At 43.8% G+C, this 18,600-nt stretch overlaps 1 protein-coding gene across 1 annotated transcript in view; it reads left to right on the forward strand.

Moving 5' to 3' along the window:
* gfra1b (gdnf family receptor alpha 1b) overlaps positions 1-18,600 on the forward strand; it is a 43,403-nt gene that overhangs the window by 16,437 nt on the left and 8,366 nt on the right. The window contains exons 4-8 of the mRNA XM_046069211.1: positions 3,912-4,090; positions 4,801-4,973; positions 5,664-5,773; positions 9,850-9,984; positions 10,989-11,188. Of these exons, the coding sequence (XP_045925167.1) occupies positions 3,912-4,090; positions 4,801-4,973; positions 5,664-5,773; positions 9,850-9,984; positions 10,989-11,188 (797 nt within the window). The remainder of the gene's footprint in view (positions 1-3,911; positions 4,091-4,800; positions 4,974-5,663; positions 5,774-9,849; positions 9,985-10,988; positions 11,189-18,600) is intronic.

Here is an 18,600-nt window from a genome sequence, read left to right on the forward strand (position 1 = left end):
GCAGAAGTTGCTGGATCTCGGCGGCCAGGAAGTCCACTTCCTCTTGAAAGGAAGTGGACATTCTGCATGAAAATGTGTACACGTGAACAACGCATCTTTGGCACTCTCCACCGCCAAACTTTCCATAAATGGGAGTTTAGCCCAAGGGGGGGGCGAGGTCGAACGGGCTATAGTGTCCTTGAACGCGGGGTTGCTCCCTGGTGTCTTCGAACGCACCACAGCTGGAAGAGACGTGATGTCTGGTTGCGTCTCTCCGGCTATATCTGACCTAGATTGGCGTTAGCTCGACTCATGCTGTTGCAGCTAGTCAGCTGAACGGTGTGCTGGTTCGGTTGAGCATATGTCGACAATGTGGTTGTGTGTTTTAGGAACACACACAGTGACCCGTTGCGCGGGCCGGACAGCCGGCTAGCGAGGAGGAAGCCCAGGTCCTATTACTGTCTCGCTCGGATTCCACCAGGAGAGCGACGTGGGACATGGGCTTCTGTCCCAGTAGTTTGAATAGCGCAGCAAAGACCAGGGCCCTCCCACTGTCTCTCTCGAGTTTAGCAAGGAGAGCAGTGTGGGCCGTAGGTCGGATCATTAGCTTAGCATCGGTGAACCTGCAGTTTTGTGGAGACTGAAGCGTGTTACGCACCGAGCCGAAGATGGAGGGGGTTCGGTGGGGGGGGGGGAGAATGCTCTTTAGGAATGTACTGTATTTAACCAGTTGAACATTCACAGCATTTACACAGCAGCACATGAAACACAAATAAATGCATGCTGGACACATAACGGAGGCAGGAGGTCTGGTGTGCATCAGCCTCTGTCTCTCTGTCACCTCTTTATTATTATTTTTTTTAAATAAATAATAAGGCTTAGACTTTTTCCAAGGGCTGCAATCGGTGGTGTCCTTGAACGCACCATGGGCCATTTTCGAAAGGATGAACCGTCAGTGGTGTCTTACAACGCACCACGGCCGGAGTAAGAAAAGGCCGACCGGGCCTTGAACGCACCACAGCTGGTGTGACTGTGGTTGACACGTCACCCGGTGTTGACGTCAGCCTCAAGCTCACAGCTTCCCTGTGAAGCAGCAGCAGGTAGACAGCCTCGCATGCTGCAACAGGCGGTACGAGCTGCTCCAAAGCAGCGAGCGATCTCTTTCGTCCCGCTATACCGAGAGAGACCTGACTTTGGCTGTCTCTCTCCGGCTATAGCAGACTAGCCTAGATGCACTGTGACCGCTCGGTGAAAGAGATGTCGGCAGGGCAGCGTGGCTGTTTATGTAACAGGCTTTCACCGCCAGTCAGCTAGCAATGCGCCCGTGCGAGTCCTCACGTGCACGCTGGGAATGCAGAGCTACAGTAATAGTCAGTAGACTTCTGACTGGCAGAGCGGCGTGGGCCAAGGGGTGAACTGTTAGCTTAGCGTCGGTGAGCGCAGCGGCGTGTTCAACGTAGCTAGCTCAATGAGATGGGGTTGGTGGTGGGGAATTAGCACTTTACAGATTGTAATGTGTTTCTAATAAACAGTTTAACATTCACAGGCATCACCACAGTGTACACACAAGCAGCACATGTTAGAACAGTGGCTTCGCAGGGCCGCAGGGCGAACCCTTAGCCTCACCCCAGGAGTTAACGTTAGGTCTTTGATGAGAAAAGTTAACTTAGCTCTTTGAGAAATGAAGTTAACATGTTTTACTCAAAAAAACGGTTTCCACATTCTCAAAAGCCGTACCATAATTTTACACAAGCAGCACATGTAAAACAATGGCGTCTTGAACACCAGACGGGGGATTGTGGCAGCGTCAGCAGGCCTCACTCCCTCCATAACGGTCACTTGGCCAGAAGCTCCCTTCCCCAGCAGAGACAGTGACACATGTTTTTTACTTAAATCACTTCTGAAGTAAGAAAAATATGACCCCTGAATTAGATTTTTTTTATTCAATGCAAAAATGCCTCCTGATAGAAAAGGTTTTTTCCTGCCGTGGGGTGTTGCGTCTATATGGAGTCACACTGTGACCTACAGCTTCAACCTTCTTACTCACACTAGGCTCGGGCCATCTGCCACACACACACACACACACACACACACACACACACACACACATACAACATATATATACAACCATGTTTGAATCCAAGTCCTCAAAGTAAGAACTTTTTTAAAGTGTGTTTTTAATACAATGAAGGTAAGCATTTCTTTCTGGGTTATAGTTATGGAGGTAAAACTGTCACACCTATAGCCCAAGAGCTACAAACAGCCACTGAAGGATCACACCCCACATCTCTAGGCACTTGTCAGATGTAAGTAATGGGTTTTGTAATATGTGATTAACCCAAGGTTCAAGAATGTGTTCAGATTTAATCATGGCTCATTCTGTGGTGCATGAAAGAGTGCAGTGAGCTTCAATTCCACCTCAAAAGACAGAATTACAAAATTCATTCTTCCATCCCTAGGCTGAGGATACAGTTTGTGTTACTGTGCATAAGTCAGTCGAGCAGGAAGGACTTTAACTACAACAAATGAGAAAAATTAGACGAAAGAGCCATTATGTTGGCCATAGAGGGCTTTTGCTGTGATGGAAGGAAAGGCATACTGGGATGGAAGCAAAGATGGGTGACATGGTTTACGTAACTCAAAGCAGGGAAAATGCACTGTGGCTGGAGCACGTGCTTGAATTTTCACGGCATACATCTCTGTGTTTTCTGTAAGGCTGAGGCCAGCACAGTCAGCCTTGAAGATGTGACACATCAAATGAAATATACTTATATAAGTAGTGTACTTTGGTAAATCTGAATATTAAGATTTGACCTTTTGTAAAATTCTTGTAGATAAGAAGTCAGTGGTCTAACAGTGGCTTTCAGTTGCACATTCAGGGGTTTCACCGTATATGCTTGACCTAATGAGGTCTGAGAGGGGGATCTGATAATAACCTAAAATACACCATTTAGCCAGATTATTTAGAGTTCAAACGTGTAACAAGGCAATGGAGCAAAAAATTGGTGCAATAATTCATAATGAATCCCCTGGAGAAAAAAAAATCTATAGCCACACAATTTGTATAATGCAAATACAAGCATGATTGAGTTCAACAAGGCTCAAAGCTCTCATACATTTCCTCTTTTTCATTTTTAAACAGGCATACAGGAAATTATTAAATTCTGGAATAATATTATGAAAAACTAAAAATCAAAAAAGATATCTAGGGGACATGTTTTGGACATTGTATAAAGCTTTGTTAGGGCTATGACTTTTAAGATGAATACTCACTTCCCATCATATAGACAATTCATGTGTCATGGAGCAATAGAGGTGTTTTATATTTCTTCCTTAATTACATAAGATAATATTGTCCAAAACTTAGAAAGACATACTTGGAAACTTCTTAGGACGATGTGCAATTTCTCGGGTGTGAGAAATTTTCTTTCTCTTTTTGACTTGAATTCTCAACATTTTTGTCTCCGTCTCTTGGCTACATTGTGTCTTCTCCTCTAATTCACTGACATCTATATTCTGTGTTTTTAACTACTGATCATGTATGATGCGTAAACAACAATGTTAAGTATGATTGGGCGATATCGAGGTATTAGGGTACCAGGGTATTTGTAAATCCAACCTTACCATCAAAAATACAGCTCCTACACATCTCCTTTTACTAAACAGATATAGAGATGCTGTATTGGGGTGATGTTTTGTAGTGTACGTCCTCAATATCGGCGGGTGACACCACATGAAACTGCCTGACATCATCTTCAACTCGATATGTTGTTTTTTTTTACATAAATACATCATATACCATATACTCCAGTGAAATGTCAGGAAGAAGGTGTGAAAAAATAGACACCGTCCAAACCTAAATGTAACCTGTAAAAAAGTGATGAGAAGCGACGTGAGTAGATATGAAATTATGTGTCTCTCCTCTCTCTCAGCTGAGCCTGCATCCACAAAGGAGAACAACTGCCTGAATGCTGCCAAGGCCTGTAACCTGAATGACACATGTAAGAAATACCGCTCAGCTTACATCAACCCCTGTACTAGCAGGGTGTCTGCTTCTGAGGTATGCAACAAACGCAAATGCCACAAGGCCCTGCGGCAGTTCTTTGACAAGGTAATTATGCATGTTAATTTTGAGAGCTATTTGTAGCTTTCTCGGGTGTTGGATCTTGTAGTTGCTGCTCAAACCAACACCCAAACCTAGGTGTCAAAGGGAAAATGCTATTTTGAGTGCAATTTCACATTAAGCCAACATTGAATCTGATCTCTATCATTACATTTAACTCCATTAGGAGCTACTATTCATGTTGGGAGGAAGCCATAGTGGATTTGAAGTCTCTATGTTCACATTTTGTACATGTAATACTTTACCACAAAGAATTAATAAACTGGTTAAGCTAGGTACCTCAAAGACTAGTATAGGTGGAAGCTGCATTATCATTATTATTATTATTATTATTATTATTATTATTAGACTTTATTGTCCACCTGGAAATTTGTCTTCAACTTCTCCAAACAAATATGCAACAATGACACCACAATTAAAATTACATAAAAAATACACACAGGTAAGAGTACAACACTGTACCATCATCAATATAGAACAACAATTGTGCCATAAACAGAAAATGGAAAGCAGTGCAGCAGATGGAAATAAGATAGGTTACAACCTACAAGAAACACATTTAAAAGTGCTTTGGACTTGGATGTTGAAGATGTTTTATATAGCAAGGAACAGGTTTGCAGATATGGACGCCTGGGTGGAAGTTTAGAATGCCACCTGCATCAACATATGTTCTTCTTTCTTTTCTTTCTAAAATAAAGGTTCCAAATAAATACAGCTATGGGATGCTGTTTTGCTCCTGTCCAGCGGGGGATCAGACAGCATGTGCAGAACGACGACGACAAACAATTGTACCCATCTGCTCCTATGAGGATAAAGACAAACCAAACTGTCTGTCTCTTCAGAACACATGCAAGACGAACTACATCTGCAGGTAGGAAGACACAGAGGGATCCTTAATAGACGTCATCTTTTTTGTTTTGTATGTATGCCTTTGGAAATCATAATTTCCCAACTAAGATTTTTCATATCTTTATGTCTTCAGTTGTTAAAAATGCATACTGTAACAATAACTTTGCCTCTTCTTATGTCAGTGCATTGCAAAAAACCCAAACATTTTCAAGGAGGCACACATCCCCCACACAGAACTGCAGTAATAATTCTATTTTAAGTCTATTTTAAGAGACGATAACTGCTGTTCTAGTGCAAAGTACAAACTGAACAGTCATAATGTTAATTGACAGAAAATTGCCAATCTGAGGTTGAGTCATTTTTATTCTAGTCTGTAATCAAAGAGGAGATCATAATAATATGTGTGTGAGTACAGTAGATTATAGTATACTGTATAGTTCGTATAGTTACTGTTTTTTATTCACTGAAGGAGTTTTGCCAATGACAATATATGACTATATTTCACATTCTATACATTCACTTTCAAACCTTACAACTGAATTGATATTTTCTGTGTGTAAACTGGTAGCAAATAAAAGGAATGACTGAGTTTAAGTTGCTGAACCATTGCTTATAAATGTGACTAAGGCCATAGGCTAGTCTAAGCTTGATATCTAATAACAGCATCAGGAAATTAGTATCTAGGTCTGTAATTTGTATCTATTGTTTTTAGGTCAAGGCTGGCAGACTTCATCAGCAACTGTCAGCCTGAAGCTCGTTCCATATCTGGCTGTCTGAGGGAGAACTATGCTGACTGTCTGCTGTCTTACTCAGGTCTTATTGGTAAGTTATTCTCCCCTGCGTTTTCAAATTGGCTTCAAAATTTGCCATATTAATTATATAACTAGAATGGTACCTGGACCTAAAGCTGGATTTGCTTTTTGCCTGTGTTGTTGCTCAACAGTCTGTGAAATCTATTCAGATGAACATGCAGCAATCAAATTCAGTAAGAAAATGTCCTAATAGAAGAAGCTCACAGGGAATGACGAGAACCATATTCATGTCAGTTTTTTAAATCATAAACATTATTTGATAGTCAGTGTTTCAGCCATCAAACTTGTTTTCTAATTTTTCGTTTCTCCTCTTTATTAGCAGGGTGAAGCTTTTGTTAGCTTCATTATAAGTGATGTATAAAGCTTTTATCAGCTTTTGTTTTTCCCAAACCAAAAGATAACAGAAACCCATTAAAAGTTTGGAAGTGGTAAATCATTTGGTAAATCAGCTTCACAGAATATGAGCCAGTTCTTTAAAACTTTTTTTTACCACAATGCAGTCATCGTACAGCCATGGCCTTCAAGTCACACACTTAGGGTTGGATAATTCACTATCTATCTAGCCTATTCAGCTACACTGTATGTAAGTATGTCATGAGTCTGAAAATATATCTTAAACCACACACTGTCACATGTCAATACAGTATGCACAGGTCAGGTTTTTTTAACCCAACCCACTCAAACAATTGTGAGAGCAATAAAATTTTAAATTATTTAATTAATCAACCACCCGAACCCGATCCGCAAACCATCAACTTTTATATTATACAATTCTCAGAACCGAGCTTTGTGGTGCTCTCTAAGGTGCTGATCCTGCTGCCAACCCGCACATCACTACAACACGGACTATACATACTATTTGATTATAAATTACATGTTGTACAGGAACTGCTTCTTTAAGGGCATGTATGCATACCTGCAAGTTATATAACAGTCAACTCAAAGATGTTGACTTGCAAGCCAAGTAACTTGATCTTAATGTATAGTGTACTGTGTAAGTAAAACTATCCACACCCACAAATTGTGATTAAAAATGTCATTTCATGGGTGGGACCTACAAAAACTTTTCTCTATTGGCCAGTTTCGATCGGTGTGACAGCTTAGCAACATTCACTGTTAGCAAAAGCGAGAGGGAGTCCAAGACGACAGAGCGGGAGTAAAGAAAATTAAAGCTGCAAGCAGCGTTGGGTGGGCCCTCACACGTGTAGCACGTCAAGGTGTGAGGCAGCTGCGTTGCAGATTATGGAGCTCTGCCGGTGTGGCTGTGCATTTTCCACGTGCTTCGTACGCTAACAAAGGTGTTAATCATCATTTCCTGCGTCCCCTTTGTGGCGCTGCATAGCACTTGGTGCTATGACTATAAATGAATATTGGCATGTAGATGTTTGAGGCGGGCCAGTTATCAAGCACGTAAAGTTTGGTGCAGATGTCAGCATGTACACTGAAGTTTGTACAACTTTTAATCGTCAACGGGTTTAGAGTAGACTACGACAACCTGAAGTCAATCAGACTAATTCTGTAGGAAGAGTTCGTTAAAAAAACTACCATAAAATTAAAAATGGCCGACTTCCTGTTGGGTTTAGGGCATCTCTCCAAGAGGTTTTTTGGTACATCTGGACATGATACATGTGCCAGAAATGTCGTACATGTAGGTGAAACGTGCCACGGGGGCTGCTTTGTTAAAGGTCCTATCCTGTTGCCAGCAGGTGGTGCTATGACTGTGGGTGAATGTCTGTATGTACATGTGTTCAGGACGGGACACTTATTAAATATGTAAAATTTGGTACAGATCTGAGCTTGTACAGTCAAGTTACAACAACTTCCTATGTAATGGCGAAGCGTGGGACTTCACCGCCATGACACTGCCACGCCGTTAACCGAAAACTCAAGTTTTACATCACGGCCTCATCAATGTGTTAAGTGTTTTCTGGGACAGTCTTGAAGTTGATACGTCCAACCTGCTAGGAGTAGTACATTACAACGTTAAATGTGTCATTTCCTGTTGCCAGCAGGTGGCGCTATGACTTTGAGTGAATATTGGAATGTGGATGTGTTCACACTGGGACTATTGTTACACTTATCAAATTTGGTGCAGATGTGATTATGTGTACTGAAGTTATAACAACTTACTTTTCATGGTTCACCAATTTTTGATGACACGCTACGGGCAAACTAGTTGACTTTTAATAACCGTTTGAATAACTTTTAATCGTCAGTGGGTTTAGAGCGCACAGCGAAAATTTGAAGTTGATCAGACTAAATCCCTAGGAGGAGTTTGTTAAAGTACAAAGTGTGTAAATCGCCAAAAATTACCATTAAATCCAAAATGGCTGACTTCCTGTTGGGTTTACGCAATGTCTCCAAGAGGCTTTTTTGTACATCTGGACATGATACACGTACCACAGAATTTCATACATGTGGGTGAAACTTTGTCCGGGGGCTGGTCTGTAGGGGGCACTAGCAAGCCATTTTGCCACGCCCATTGACAAAAGCCATAAAATATTTGCCGCGTCTGAATTATGTGCAAAGTTTGGTGAATTTTCGAGTATGTTTAGGCCCCCAAAATTGAGGTTACTTTGCAGAAAACAGAAAAAAAAATCCCTTCAGTTTCAATAGGGACCTCACACGTTTCGTGCTCGGGCCCTAATTAATGCCTTCTTATGCTGGCAACACACTAGAGGATTATTATGGGTCCAATTTGCCCCTCCCAACAATCACGGGGGTGTTCCCAGTGCTTGACAAATGATCCTGTGACGCCTTTACAGACATAATCTTAAGGTAATCGACTGGATCAAAGGCACCCCGATTACAAATCATATTTATGATTAGAAATTGGGGAGCCTCTGATCAGAAACCCGCAACAGCCAATGAGCGAGCTGACCAGGAAAGCGTCTCCAACCTGTAGTGTATTTGCTTGCGCTATAGAATGTATATGATGATTCCCTCTTCTCAGCCATGAGTTCATCCACAATTTTATTTTATTTTTTGTTTTCCTGTGCAAAACATAGCTTAAAACAAGTGCAACTAGCTGAAGGTGACAGTCTGCCTCCATGTTTGTCACGCATCTCAGCAAACCTATTGTGGAAATGGACTTCTTTGTTGATGTCCACATATTCAACAAGAATATGTGACATTAAAAGAATATGTAATATATTGTAATTTTTATTTGGTACATCACATGTAAGAAATGATTGCTGAAATGAAAGTCTGTTGATTGCATAATATAGACATACCAGATCAATTAGACAGTCAGACTGAGATGAGATGAAATTCAGTGAATTGCAAATCTATAGGGTGTGCATGACATCACAGTTCATACATTATCATTGTGCAGAAATACTACTTGTTTCCTTTTGTTCAGTCTTTCTTCCATCAGCAGGTTTTATTATGTAGAAAGGAAAAATGATGTCCTACTGAGTTTTAGTAATGAGATTTGAACGCAGGGCAACATCGACCAATTGCAAACTCAACAGGCAGACACTTTAATCTACACCATACATATTCTGCTTCACACAGTTCACGCCCTCTAATGGGGCCCCCCTGGCTTAACCACTCATCTCTGTCTCTGTAACAGAAATTTGCATGTACTTGCACAGCTAATAAGTATGAGCCTACTCAAACCCATGCTCCCTCTAAAAAGGGAAGATGACAAAATAGCCAAAAATGGTTTAATTTGAGTTTCTGCCCATGACCTACAATGTGCCCAGGCTTGGTCAACACTGTTGACTCCCAGTGGGTAGTAAGCAACAGCAGCCCTGAAAACAACACTCTCCAGAGCTGCAGTTTGCCACATTTGTTGACATCAGCAATACTTTAAATAATGTGCATGTTGTTAAAGTGGTAAGTGTCAGTGTCAAGGCAGAGAGTTGAACCCAGTGCTTATGCCAGTATAGCCTTTGTGGAAAAAAATATAGTTAAGCATCAATACAGTGTTGAATAAGCTCACCCTCGTTGACTGACCTGAACATTGAAATTTCAGTGTGAAGAGTGACTAAACCAAAAGAGTCCTGCTAGAGTGTTTCAATTATGATAATGGGACTACAGTTACAATGACTAACAATAGTTTTCTTCTCTTTCATGCTGCAGGTACAGTGATGACACCCAATTATGTGCGATCACTTGGTATTAGCCTGTCACCATGGTGTGACTGCAGCAGCAGCGGGAACAGCAAGCCAGACTGTGAAAGATTTGCTGAGTTTTTCACCACCAATCGATGCCTACGTGAGTTCCCATACTTAGCCATCCTGTAGAAAAAAATTTCCCTTCCAACCTTGCACTTTTCTTCACTGCATAAGGCCAAATTGACCAGTTGTACTGTCTAGACTTAAATTGGCCTTTTAAAATTGTGGACTTGGGGAAAATGGCTAGAAACGGGAATCGTATGTGATGGTCTATCATATGTTTGACATGATAGACCATTTGAATACAATTTCTTAGTTACATTGACTGTTACATAAGTAACAATCTCTTGAGCAATTCTTATGTTTTTTCACATGTGAGTACAAGTAGCCTTCAATGTTCAATGTTCAAACTCCAATATAGAGCAAATTTAATTGAATTGAATAGCCAATTGGTTTTTGATTAAAAAAAACTTAAGATTAAGACTAGATAAATACAAAACGTTTTTGAGTTTTGCCCACATTCTGTGTTGCTCATGGAAAGATATCTTAGTTTAAATGTCAAATTAATGATGAGAAATTAAATTACATGAATTCTTTTTGAAGTTTTCTCATTTCAGGCAGTTATGAAGTTCATTTTGTAGAGCTTTGTGAATCATAGCTATTACTGGTAGACAGTGCTTTTAAAGAGGCTCTTGAGAAAGGCCAAGTCATTTTTTCCTACACAATTATCCAAAGTATCAATTATAAGCAGCTTTTAGTTGGACATTAACAAAATGTTTTGGGCCATGACACTTGCAGTTCTTTCCAAGACACGGACAGAAGGCATCTGCTAACTTGTTAGATGTGAAGACTATGTTTTTTTTGAATGGGACTCAGAGGGCATTCTGGGGGATATTGCTTTTTACAAGTAATTATAACATTCTACAATTGAATGAAAGTCATGACTCTGACTTTCTCATATATCCGTAGAGTATTTGCTCAATTAAGTATGTGGTCATTAGTCCTGTGAATCCTTCACATTCCATGCCACTGAATAGTAAAACAGACATTCTGCATATGTACAGGATCAAGAATGCCACTAATTAATACATTATATTCCTGCAGGTAACGCCATCCAGGCATTTGGCAATGGTACTGACGTTGGTGTTTGGCAACCTCAACCCCCAATTCAGCCTACTGTACTAGAGCCTAGCATCACTCGGAGGGGTAAAGACCGAACCAATAACGCACTGGACACACTGACGGACATGAACAAACTGGATCTTGATGGCGAATCATTATATCACATCTGCGGGACCTTACAGGTGAAGTTTTAAGAGTTTCTGTGTGTTTGGATATAGGTTGTATCTTTTTTGTCAGATGTATAACACTGATGTTATCTTTCAAAATAAAAATTGCATGCCATAAAAAATTAAAGTAGAGAAAAAAGAAAGAAGTGGATATGAAGTGCCTGAATACATTTTTATAATATTAAAAAGTAACCAACTAAATGAGTCTCTGTGCGATGCAGGGCTGAAAAAAACCCAGATTTATCCAGTTGTATTTATCTGAATTAATTAATGTATTTTCCATGTTACTCAATTATGGCCCATATTTTTATATGCTTATATAAAGGTATTTTTGTGTCTTTTTAATGCAAGCATAGCTGTCACCAATGGTCCACACTGGAACTGGAAATAAATTAGTGTAATAAATGCTTCTATGTCAAATCTAAAGGAGAAAAAGTAACAAGGTAGCAACACCTCAAAATATCTAGATAACAGTCTAAATTTTCAATGTAATATCAGCGGTCTAAAGTCTATTACAGTTTATTCTGTCTGACCATAAACTTCAAATTGCTGGATATCATGTACAATGTGCTAAACATGAATAGCTAACCTTAGCCTAGCCAGTCGTGTCTGAGTGCACAAATGCACTGCCAGTCAAGCTTCATGCCAAGACGGCTAGCTAACTGTTATACATCTCTTTCTACAAAGGAAAGTGATTGTACTATATAGTGCCGCGCATATATATTATTGTGACGAGGTTATTGTCTGAGGAGGAGGCGGAGTAGCTCTGAGGTGAATAGACTAAGAGCTCATGCAGTTAAAGCCAAGACTCTGGATGTTCATCAACATTATACAACTATCCGGTCATGCAAGGTCATAACATGGTGTCAGAAGTTGGTCCAGTTCACCACTTTGTAGTAGGTAAAGTTACCAAAATTTTGCTAACGTTAGTTGAAGACTGACATTGGGCTAGCATGTGCGTTCCTCGGAGAAAGGGCAGCATGCAAAGAGGATGGATCAGTTTAGATTGCCATCACCGCTGGTGCTAACAGGCAATTTGGGAGAAAACTGGAGGAGATGGGAACAACGCTTCCTAATCTACATGACCGCGAGTGGTGCAGACAGTAAGGAGGAAAAAATTAAAGTAGCATCTCACTGCATGCACTAGGACAGGAGGCTCTCAAAGTGTACAACACGCTTAACATTAAACATGATGAAGAAGAGTCTGTTTGAAGATGTTCTTGAAGCTTTCAGATCCTATTGTCAGCTCAAGAAAAATACAGTGTTTGAATACCAGTTTTGGGCGCATCCCATGGCAGAGTCTATCACAATCGAGAAATATGTGACAGAACTCAGGCAAAAGAGAAAAAACTGTGACGCCACGGAAAATGACATGATCAGAGACCAGATTGTGTTTAGTATGCATGATCAGCGCCTGAAAGAGAGACTTTTAAGAGAACCAAATCTCACATTAGGGAAGGCAATAGATGCATGTCAAGCTGCTGAGACTGCTAAAGCACAAATACAAGCAATGACCGCAGCTACCCACGAGAAAACAGTGCATGCTCTGCAGAAGAAAAAATTAAAGCTATGGCACAAAGGTCGAAAACAGCCAGTTCAACACACACAGATCAGTGGACAAGAAATGTAGAAAATCTCATCAACCAATGCAATGTCGGGCATATGTGTGGAAAACGGAACCATTATGCAAAGATGTGTGGGTCAGGCAGAAGTCATAATGGCAAGACAGTGCACGATATAAGACCAGAAGTAAATGTTCTGTTTACTGGAAATGAACGTTGATCAGCAGGGCCCAAAAGCTGACAGGTCCTGGTACTCTGAAATAGACGTGGACGGGATGCCTGTCAAGTTCAAGTTGAACACGTGAGCCGAGGCCAATGTTTTACCACTCAAACTGTACAAGGCCATGAAAAGGAAGGCCAGGCGTGAAAAGGAGAACACACCTAAAACTGCAGCACACAAGGACAGTGCTGGTGGCAAATGGAGGGACGAGACTGAGGCCAGAAGGGGTGCTCACACTCAAATGCCCCACACCCAAGGCCCAGGCAAGTCTACAACTTTATGTATCAAAACACTCATCTATACCCATCCTAGGGCACCAGGCATGTGCTGACTTACATCTTGTGAAAAGAGTGGATATTGACATACTGGAAGTGGAACATCCAGCAACAAAAGATGAGCTGATAGCTCAACATCCAACTGTCTTTGAAGATTTAGGGGAGTTTTCTGGAGAATATCACATTCACATAGACCCCATGACCACACTAGTCATACATGGGTGCAGGAAAACTGGCAGTAATGGACAGACTCAAGACCACGCCTGATGACCTGTTACAAGCAGATGTGATTGCACGAGTGACCGAACCAACTCCGTGGGTAAATAGCCTTGTAATCACAGAAAAGAAAGACAAGAAGAAACGAAGGTTACGATATGGTAACCCTAGTTCTATAAGCACAGGCGGAGCCCTCTACTGGACTCTATGGGTACAGTGGGTGGAGCCCGATCACTGTCCACCCTAGCCGCGACAAGCCAAAGTCCACCCCACCAACCCGGTCGGCCAAAGGCCGGCCAAAGCCCCGACCACCACTTCACCTAATGACAGAGTGGTGGGACACCCCTGAGAAGGTTGCTGGACCAATAGGGGCTTGGCCTGACCATTAACACCTGGACTGCCCTGACTTCTCACTGGAACGTCAGGCACTGCCAGTGTATGTTCCCCCTCTACACCCAGTAGTCACTAGATCCTCACTTTTCAGATCCTAGGTCGCACTTGCGAGCTGGATCCCGAAAAGGAGCCCGACATATCCAAGAGATAGAAACGCACAAATGGGCACAGTAAGGGCCAAGATGCCATTGATCAGATCTCTTCGACACACCCCGCTGAAAAAGGGTCGTAGACACTTCCACACTTCCGAGTGGAATGTGCACACACCACTAAGGGTGGGTCTGTTCCCGCCCATATACAGGCTTGGGAGATTCACTCACAAAGCCAGCTGGCCAGGCTCTTCTTGGACAGGGTTTTACTGACTACCACATCACTGAAACAGATGAACAGATGACCAGTGCATCGAATGGGGACTGTGTGCTCTACATATGACGTTAGCCTAGCACACATGAACACAACAGATGCACTCTCACCTCCCTGCACCCTAAGTGGGGTAGGAGGGTAGAAAGCATTCAGTATTTATTGTCCTGGACATGAACATGCTCCTGTGTTGTCTCAATCTGGCTGCACTGTGAACACCAAGAACCAGCATGCAGCTGGGGTGAACCGACAGGCACACAGCTCACTCACCTTCTTAGCAGAGGTGAGAGCAAGGCGCAGGGCTGTTCAAGAGATAGCAGGACTGCTCCAGGGGCTCATAAGGTGCAGCTATTAGAGCCACCTACACAAGCAGCATGAGGCGCTGAGAGACATGACACCGGTTGCTGTCTTCTCACACCCTGCAGAAAGTGCATCACAAGGGAGTGGGTGAAGACTGTTCTGTCACCAAACCCCCTGTGACAGCAGAGATAGCTGCAGCGCGACAGCCCCTTCGGAAAACGGATCCCACCGAACAGGTAGGCAGATCCGTCTCCCTCTCAATGCATCAATGCTGAAAGCCCAACCAAGACGTGGTGGAGACTGCCTGCCGCTTGGATGGTCTGTGCGACTTCAGCAGCTAGACCAGCCTGAGTCTGCCTCTCCACAATTTTAGGAGAAAAACCTGGAGAGGCTGGTCCAACACCAGCATTATGCATATGAAGCCTCACCCTTGAGACAGAGCCCCCCAGACCATAGGTACAGGCCAGGGCTCTGTCACTGTAGGCGATGTCACTTCTACCAGAATGAGGAACCACCTGATGGACTACTTCCCTGAGGCCCAACAACAGCATCATTGACAGCGCTGCCGCAGCTGTCCACTGCTGCAACCTGTGGACCACCAAGCGGCGCGCACAGATACGCACTTGGAGTGTTGTAGTTGAGCACAATCCCCAGATACTCCGCTCGCTGCAGGGGCTGGGGGGACGGCCCCTGCTTGTTCTCTTCCCAATTGATCGCAACCCCAGGCTGTTGCGGTGCAAAATCAACTGGGCTGCGTGGAGATCACTCAAGGCTTCAATCTCTCCATGACCATTAGGTCGTGAATAGAAAGGAACCGTCATGCCCTTCTCGCACAACGATTGCAGTGCAATGCATCTGCTGAGCGTGTGGGGGGCTAGCGAGTAGTTTACGGGGAGCCTAATGTATTTGTAGGCTACCCCCTGAGAGGAGAAGCCTAGAAATTCCCTCTTACTGTGTCACCTCGACATGAAACAGGCCTCTTTCAGGTCGATGGCGGTGAACCAGTTGCCGGGCTGCACTAGCTCCAGCACTTTCTTGATCATCAGCATGTGGAAACGCCATGTTGTCCATTATGCTGGTTCAGGTGGCTGAGATCCAGAATGGCTCAGAAGCCTCTCATCTTTTTGGGGACAAAAAGTACATGGAGCAAGACCTCTGTGCATGTCATGTGCAGAGATGCGCTAAGTAAGCCTGCTTCAGCAGAAGTTGCTGGATCTCGGCGGCCAGGAAGTCCACTTCCTCTTGAAAGGAAGTGGACATTCTGCATGAAAATGTGTACACGTGAACAACGCATCTTCGGCACTCTCCACCGCCAAACTTTCCATAAATGGGAGTTTAGCCCAAGGGGGGGGCGAGGTCGAACGGGCTATAGTGTCCCTGAACGCGGGGTTGCTCCCTGGTGTCTTCGAACGGACCACAGCTGGAAGAGACGTGATGTCTGGTTGCGTCTCTCCGGCTATATCTGACCTAGATTGGCGTTAGCTCGACTCATGCTGTTGCAGCTAGTCAGCTAAACGCTGTGCTGGTTCGGTTGAGCATATGTCGACAATGTGGTTGTGTGTTTTAGGAACACACACACACTGTCAGTGAGCTAGCAGTGTTCCTGTGGACACTGTCGTGAGTGCACGGGGAACGCAGAGTTAGCTCGCATTGCTATATTGTGTCACCGCCATGGCAGCAGCCATTCATTGGGCTGCCAGGCGAAGTAGCCGACCCATTGCGCGGGACAGACAGCCGGCTAGCGAGGAGGAAGCCCAGGTCCTACTACCGTCTCACTCGGATGCCACCAGGAGAGCGACGTGGGACCTGGGCTTCTGTCCCAGTGGTTTGAATAGCGCAGCAAAGACCCGGGCCCTCCCACTGTCTCTCTCGAGTTTAGCAAGGAGAGCAGTGTGGGCTGTAGGTCAGATCATTAGCTTAGCATCGGTGAACGTGCAGTTTTGTGGAGACTGAAGCGTGTTACACACTGAGCCGAAGATGGAGGGGGTTCGGTGGGGGGGAGAATGCTCTTTAGGAATGTACTGTATTTGATCAGTTGAACATTCACAGCATTTTCAGTGTGTACACAGCAGCACATGAAACACAAATAAATGCATGCTGGACACATGGTCTGGTGGTGTGCATCAGCCTCTGTCCCTCTGTCACCCTTCTTTTTATTTTATTTATTTTTAAATAAATAATAAAGCTTAGACTTTTTCCAAGGGCTGCAATAGAAAAAGGCTGTGGTGTCCTTGAACGCACCATGGGCCGTTTCCGAAAAGTTGAACCAGCCGTGGTGCCTTTGAACGCACCGTGGCCATAGTTGGAAAAGGCCAACCGGGCTTTGAACGCACCACAGACAGTGTGACTGTTGTTGACACGTCACCCGGTGTTGACATCAGCCTCAAGCTCACAGCTTCCCTGTGAAGCAGTGGCAGGTAGACAGCCTCGCCTGCTGCAACATGCGCTACGAGCCACTCGTGGAGAAAATGAAACCAACCGAAGCAGCGAGCGATATCTTTCGTCCCGCTCTACCGAGAGAGACCTCACTTTGGCTGTCTCTCTCCGGCTATAGCGGACCAGCCTAGCTGCACTGTGACCGCTCGGTGAAAGAGATGTCGGCAGGGCAGCGTGTCTGTTATGTAACACACTTTCACTGCCGGTGAGCTAGCAACGCGCCTGTGCGAGTCCTTGTGGGCGCGCTGGGAATGCAGCGCTACAGTAGACTGCTGCATTGCCCAGTTTCCACCGTAAGAACAGCTCATTTCTCGGCTGTCATGTCGTGGAGCGTACCATTATGGCCGCGCGGACTCGGCGCTCAGGCTAGCGAAGTGGACGCCCAGGCCTCACCCAGCCTCTCACTCGGTTCTGACCGGGAGGGCGGCGTGGGCCGCAGGGGGAACCGTTAGCTTAGCGTCGGTGAGCTAGTAACGCGCCCGTGCAAGTCTTCGTGGGCGCACTGGGAATGCAGAGCTACAGTAGACTGCTGCATTGCCCAGTTTCCACGGTAAGAACAGCTCGTTTCTCGGCTCTCACGTCTTGGAGCGGACCATTATGGCCGCACGGACTCGGCAGTCAGGCAAGCGAAGTGGACGCCCGGTCCTCACCCAGCCTCTCACTGGGTTCTGACCGGGAGGGCGGCGTGGACCGCGGGGCGAACCGTTAGCTTAGCGTCGGTGAGCTAGCAACGCGCCCATGGGAGTCCTCCCCCAGCAGAGACAATAATACAAAAACAATACAAGATAAAAGCATGAAAACATTGAAAAGACTAAAATACACATTAAATATAAATAATAGATAAATATAGATAAATATAAAATTAGGAAAATACAATAAAATAAAAGGGATAAAATGTAGTCAAATAAGATCGGGAAAGGCTCTCCTATAAAAGTATGTTTTAAGAAGGGAGTTCACTGACTCAGCCGACCTGATTTCCTCGGGCAGGCTGTTCCAGAGCCTCGGGGCCCTGACAGCAAACGCTCTGTCCCCTTTAGTTTTCAGTCGAGACTCTGGAACAGAAAACAGATCTCTGCCCGAGGATCTCAAGATACGTGCTGGTGTGTATGGGACTAAAAGTTCAGAAATATAACAAGGCGAGAGGCCATGAAGAGCTTTAAAAGTGATCAATAGAATTTTAAAGTCAATTCTAAAACATACTGGGAGCCAGTGTAATGAAGCTAAAATAAGGGTGATGTGGTCATATTTCTTTGTTCTGGTTAAAAGCCTGGCAGCTGAGTTCTGGACAGTCTGGAGTCGATCAATAGATTTTTGGGTTAAACAGGTGAAAAGGCTGTTAATAATCCAGGCGTGATGAGATGAAGGCGTGTAAAATGGTCTCGGTGTCCTTAAAAGTTAACATAGATCGCATTTTTGCTATATTTCTAAGTTGATAAAAACATGATTGAACAAGCTTTGTGGTGTGCTGCTCGAAATTTAAATTACTATCAAACCAAACACCAAGGTTCTTTGCCACAGGCTTAATGTGATTTACTAGGGAACCAGAAGATGGCAGTATTTGATTTGCCATCTGCTGAGACCCAATGACCAGGATTTCTGTTTTGTCTGAGTTCAGCTGGAGGAAATTATTTGACATCCATTTTTTAACTTCACAAAGGCAGTTGT

This window comes from Micropterus dolomieu, linkage group LG14 (assembly GCF_021292245.1).
Source record: "Micropterus dolomieu isolate WLL.071019.BEF.003 ecotype Adirondacks linkage group LG14, ASM2129224v1, whole genome shotgun sequence".
NCBI lineage: Eukaryota > Metazoa > Chordata > Actinopteri > Centrarchiformes > Centrarchidae > Micropterus > Micropterus dolomieu.